Source organism: Elgaria multicarinata, chromosome 1 (assembly GCF_023053635.1).
Source record: "Elgaria multicarinata webbii isolate HBS135686 ecotype San Diego chromosome 1, rElgMul1.1.pri, whole genome shotgun sequence".
NCBI lineage: Eukaryota > Metazoa > Chordata > Lepidosauria > Squamata > Anguidae > Elgaria > Elgaria multicarinata.
Window position 1 is genome coordinate 167249274 of NC_086171.1, and position 6000 is coordinate 167255273.

General features: G+C 42.8%; 1 protein-coding gene across 8 annotated transcripts in view; it reads left to right on the top strand.

Moving 5' to 3' along the window:
• TMCC2 (transmembrane and coiled-coil domain family 2) overlaps nt 1-5279 on the top strand; it is a 71360-nt gene extending 66081 nt beyond the window's left edge. For all 8 annotated transcript variants that reach the window (XM_063142479.1, XM_063142515.1, XM_063142499.1 and 5 more), the window contains one exon: nt 1043-5279. In XM_063142479.1, the coding sequence (XP_062998549.1) occupies nt 1043-1354 (312 nt within the window). In that variant the 3' untranslated portion in view covers nt 1355-5279. The remainder of the gene's footprint in view (nt 1-1042) is intronic.
• The last annotated feature ends 721 nt before the right edge of the window (nt 5280-6000 follow it).

The window sequence follows — 6000 nt, forward strand, 5'->3', positions numbered from 1 at the left end:
TCTCGATATGGGATATTGATGTGGGAAGAAGCCATGGGAAGACAATAGGAAATCTAATTTAGTGAGTCTGTATCTGTGACTGAATCCTATATGCACTGTATAGGAACACTGAACAACTGTTGCTCCTATGCCAGTTACAGCCCACATTTATGACCAACAGGAGAACCAAGAAGCCTCCACTCACTGAGCCTCCTCCTTCTATTTCCTGATTTTGCAGTAGTCTCCTATTCCGATTATTGACAAGATCCATATCTAGTTAGCTTCAATAATGTTACAGGGTCTAGTGTACCCAGGCCTTTCATAGCATCCTGCCGCCTCCTCCATCCATGAGCTTGTTTAAAAGAATACCTTGGAAGAGTAAGAGGTGATTCAGCTCAATTCCAGGTCACTCATTGTGCTATCTTCACTCCTAGAAGGCACAGATTAAAAGTGAGGAAATGAGAAGACGATTCTTGACCCCTGAGAGATGCATCAGAGGTACCATAATAGAAGGTAGCATAGGGTTGCGGTTGCTCAGCTTGTGTTCCCTCTCTCTGGAACAGTGTGAAGTTTGCTGCAGTTGAGGCTGTTGGTTCCGATACCAATGGGGTGGTGATTCCACTCTGAGTTTCAGTCAGAACCAGCCAGAACTCTAAAGGAGCTATCCAAGCTGCTTCGCTTTGGAGTTCTGACTGGTCCTGACTGAAATCTGGAGTGCATTCACCACCCCGCTGATATTGGAGCCAACAGCCTCCACTGATTTGTTGCTTCCCAGGGAAGGAGCTGGACCACAGCTATCAGAAGGATCTAGGAAGCTGCCTTATACTAGGTCAGACTATTTCTCAGCCATCTAGCCTAGCATTGTCTTCTTGGTCTCCTAGTAACTCTCCAGGGTCCCAGCAGACTGCCTTTCACATCTCTTGCTGCAACCTGACCTTTTTCACTGCCAGTGCCAGGGATTGCGCTTGATACATGAGCGCACAATGCACATGCTCGTAACACTGAGCTATGCTCCCCATCCCTCAGCTGAGCTAACTTTGGTCCCTTTCTGTTGCTCTTGCAGGAGGCTGTGGAATCCTGCTTGACCCGCGTCACGAAGTTGGAGCTTCAACAGCAGCAGCAACAGGTGGTGCAGCTGGAAGGAGTGGAAAATGCCAATGCCCGGGCCCTGCTGGGCAAATTCATCAATGTCATCTTGGCCTTGATGGCTGTGCTGCTGGTCTTTGTCTCCACCATTGCCAGTTTCATCACGCCCTTGATGAAGACCCGCATGCGTCTCCTGAGCACCACCCTGATCGTGCTTTTTCTTTTCCTCCTCTGGAAGCACTGGGACTCCATTACCTATCTTCTGGAACATGTGCTGCTCCCCAGCTGATTCTTCGGCAGCCACACGCCGGGGTTGCAGGGCGCCTTGTATTTCCTTGTGGAGCGAGTGGAAATGAAGAGACTTCCGGTTCAGTTTCTTTGTCCATTTGGAGTATGTAATTCTCACTTGCTTTTCCCTGCACAGCCACCTTTATTCACGTCCGACATCACCTTGTCAGTAAGGAGAGTAATTGCATCAGGGCTTGTGAGAGGCCAGATGTGCACGTCACTCTTTTAGGATGCCTTTGCAAGGGATTGTAGGAAGGCAAACGACGCCTATAAAGAGCTCCATCTTAGTCCTTCTTTAAAGCAGACACAGCGATGGTGATGGCAAGATTTTATACGCAGGCTAGAATGACATTCTCTAGAAAGTGGTTGTTTAGTTTGGGGAGTGTTGTTTCTTCTGCCTGATAACGACGGTGAAAAGCTCATTCCTAGACACAAAGCTAACACGTGCAGACAAAGTGTGAACACTGAAAGTGAACTTTTCTTTTTCTAAACTCCTGTCCCTTAGGAACATGCACTGAGTTCAAGGAGCAGAATGTACATATCACACCAGCTTATTCAAGTCACATGGATACTTACTTTCCATTCCTGCAGAACAGCCCATATGTCAGAAACTCAGCTGGGCATCTTGTTATCATGGGTTTACCATCTTCACTGGTTGTTTTACCAGTTCAGTTATGCTCAATAGAGACAAGATCTGAGGAAGAAGCATCTACCATTCTAGTGCAAACTCAACATTTTTGGTTGGCTTTGTTTTCATTCATTCTTTTTGCTTTTGTTTGATATCTTCAGGGACTTACAAGAAATGCTGACATTGCATCTGCGAATCTTACAATCTGTGTGTGTGTGTGTGTGTGTGTGTGTGTGTGTGTGTGTGTGTGTGTTAACTTATTGATTTCACAGATATGTGTTTTTTTTGTGGGGGAGGGCAGGGATAAAAATTCAACTGCCTTCACATCTCCTGTGTCCCTAGAGAGAACGGAATATGAAGAGGGCTTTAAAATGCTTGAATACCCTTAGTTTGTACAAAATTATTGAGTCTCCATTTGAATTTGTCAATGCTTTATCAAATTGTACCAGTAGGGAATTTGCCCATTACTTGCTCAAAGAGGCAGCCCTTCATCTCTGCATACTAGAATGATGTTATTAATAAAGCATCATTGTCATTGGGCAGAGTCCATATGATGTAGGATTCAGCCCTCGAATGGAGATTTTCTCACAAAAGGGAAATCAATCAATCACCATTGGCTCTTATGAATCCAGGTGTCTTTCTCCAGTTTTTATTTAAAGATAGGTATTCACGCCACTCATTGGTCACCCCATCTTGTTTTACACCAAAACTGACAGGGCAGGGCATGTTTGAAATTATCTCGCTGAGGAATTTGATATTATATTAGTATTTGCAAAAGTATATAATTAGTCTTGCTGCCAAAAGGGAGGCTCAGTTGTAAGTTGGGCTCAAAAAATGTAAGTCATAGATCAAAGTTTTGCTCTTCAGTACAAAACTGAGTCTAGATCTACACATGCAACAGTACCTCTTCAGACTTATGGTGTGTGTGTAAGGTCACATTTTTATCGCTCATCTTCATTAAAAAAAAAAACATATTCCCTGGCACTAGAACCTAGTATAGCAGCTAGAGGGCTGAATTAGAATAGACCTTCCAAACCTTGCTAGATTTCTGCTTGCAAAAGTCTTTTTTAACATATCTTCCCTCCCCCCCCCATAATAGTTTCCACTTGCTTTCTGAAGTTACACAATCCACAATACTTCACAGGACTTTACCACCTCATTCTGCTGCTTGTATGGATTCAGCCCACCCCACATGTGAAAACCATGACTGTGAAAATTTTGAACTGGAGAGAACTTTGAATAGCTGCCATATGGTTATAGAGACAGGAAAAGGAAAGGTGGCACTGAAACCCATGAGGATAAGCACTTGATGACGTTTTCATCTCTTGCAAATGGCTAGTGTGTAAAATTCTAGAATCCAGAAATTGTGAGGTTCCGTACAGGACAGGAAAACTGAAGAGAATTTTGGCAGGTGCAGCTCCCACCCACAACAACACTACAATAGAAGCTTCATCTGCAGAAATAATAGTTATTTCTCCTTGAATAGTCATAAGGAGAACGGTTGAACCACCCTATCTTGTTTGAGAGAGAGAGGATCTCCGTTTATGTTGACCTTTCTGTAACATACTTTCAAATTTGCCCTTTATTATCCAAAACATGTCTGTTGTTTTTTTACAGATATTATATAATCACAGGCAGGGTAATCAGTATTTTAGCCCGGGCACCTGCTATATACACAGCCTGTATATTACTCCTTTCTGGCTCTAAAACTAGAGATGTGCATAAAGGCTGAAGCTGATGAGCCTCCATAAGGCTTGCGTCTCTTAAACCACCCTGGAATGTTGGCCTTGGATCTATCCTATAGAATGCATGGCCTTTTCCTAAGGAGTCTCTGTGACAAAACTCCATCCTATATAAGCAACATTCTGCAGTCTGGCTTTATTAACCCCTGGAGATGTGAAGAACCCAACCTTTATTTTATATATCTATTTATTTTGTATCTTTTATTTCCTAAAGAGTCAGGAAATCAGTATACCTTTTCCGGTCAGTTACAGGACCAGCTGGTTTTCTAGTGTAATCTGCATGGATAATTTATTGAATGATGTCAGGATGAATGTTGGATAAATTGGAAAAGAGCTCTCAGTGACAACGACGACGAAAGCTATTCCAGAACATGAAATAAAACAGTTTTTTGCCACAATCCATGGTGAGAGTGTATCTGTGTGCAGGACTGGAGCTTTTACCTTTAGTTCTGACCTTGCACACACTAACCCCAGTACAGCTCCCCCTCTCTCCAGTTAATGAATGGGAGAGGCAATTTTGCTGCAATTAAATATTGCTTTGCACTGACTGGGGATAGAGATGCTGCTGCTAAAAACTGTTCCATAAATGGGGCTAAATGAGGGTGCCCATGCCTGCTTTGCACATAAACTGCTAACATTCACAATTATTCCTGATCTTTCTTCTTCTTCTTTTACTACCAGCCTGTTTAAGCTCATGGATACACCTTAGCAGCATATATTTTGATTTGATCAGTTGAATATTTTTGAATAGTACTTTCAAGCATAAGGTGGTAGAAGAACAGCTGGTGACGTGCCCAAGCTAGCAAGCGCCAGAAGCAAACAACAATTGCAATAGTCCTTTGTGGCCTTAGAGTCATGATTATTTACTGATCTAAATTTGACTGACATACTATCTTTAACCTGCTCCCCTATCCTGCCTTAACAGGAATATTTGTGGCATGTGGCCACATCCTAAGTTTTTTTGGAAGCCTAAATCAAAACTAGTTTAGGACTGTTTCATGCTTTCTGTTACACCCATTGTATCCACGTATATGTATGAAGGATTCTCATGTCCACAACTGCATATTAAAGCAACATTTTACACTCGATGGGGTGGTGCAAGCCCTTGAAGCACTATTCTAGTGGAGGGAGGAGTTGATTGTTCACTTAATTCCAGATTGGAAAACTGTGGTTATCCTTTTCACTTGGTCATTGCAAGCATATAGTTAAGCCCATAATTAGCAGGAAAGATGTTCCTTGTGAATTGGCTGTTAGTGATTTCATGTCCACTGTGGGTGGGGGACAAACCCATAGTCCTAAGTTTCTAGCCCTTATGACAGACTTGAGTTGGCAAGATTGTGGTCTTCTATCACAGAAAAAAACCAAGGCCCACCCCATGCCAAAATCCTCTTCTGAAACTGTTTGACTGTATTTATTATGTATGCTTGAATCTTGTCCTGCCTCCACCCCGTGATAATACATTGATATCCCACTGGAAAGCCCACAAAGAGGAAACTCTGGTTTCATTTCACTATATTTTTCCATTCACTTTTTCAAATAAAACGAGTTTTAAAACATTGGCAAAAGAAAAGTCCTTTATTCTCAACTTCTGTGGTGGCCCCATGCACAAGCGGAAGAAAATGCTCCTCAGAGAATTGCATTGCAATGTGTCAGATGGTGGATGGAGAAAAGGCTACTTTGACACTTGCAAGTGGAAGGTGAGGGCACATCTGTAGGTATTCCAGGCATCTGTAGAGAGTTTTGACTATTGAGCAGTATAGAAATGCAATCAATCAATGTATGTTCTGTGGAAGCATGGGGGACTGACAGAAACTTAATTTTATTTTTTTGGAGGGAAGTTGTATTTCTGAGCCTTATGGAGAAGTAGGCTGTGAACAGGGCTAGTGGTTTCCAGTGGTGAGGGGAACAGGGCTTCAATTCTCTGCATAGCTCTTTGTCCTTCCCCAAGGATAGCTGAAGTAGAATAAATTATGCATTTGCTTAGCTTGTACAATACATTAAATGTTGCTGTTGGTTAACTTTAGTGGAGAGCATACATAGCGTGCTCTCTTGCTCTCAGGTCTCAGAGATACCTAGAAGCAAGGCTGCTGAAGAAGTTGTGGATGGGCAGTTGGAATAGCTGTCCCAGGACTGGGTTCAAAGATTGCTGCCTGTAAGGGGACATGAAATAAAGGATTGTGGGAGGGGGCTCATAATATGTGAAGAGATGACTGCATAATTGAAGAGCAAGTCTGGCCCTACCATTAGGCAGAGTGAGGTGGCTGCCTGTCCTGTTGG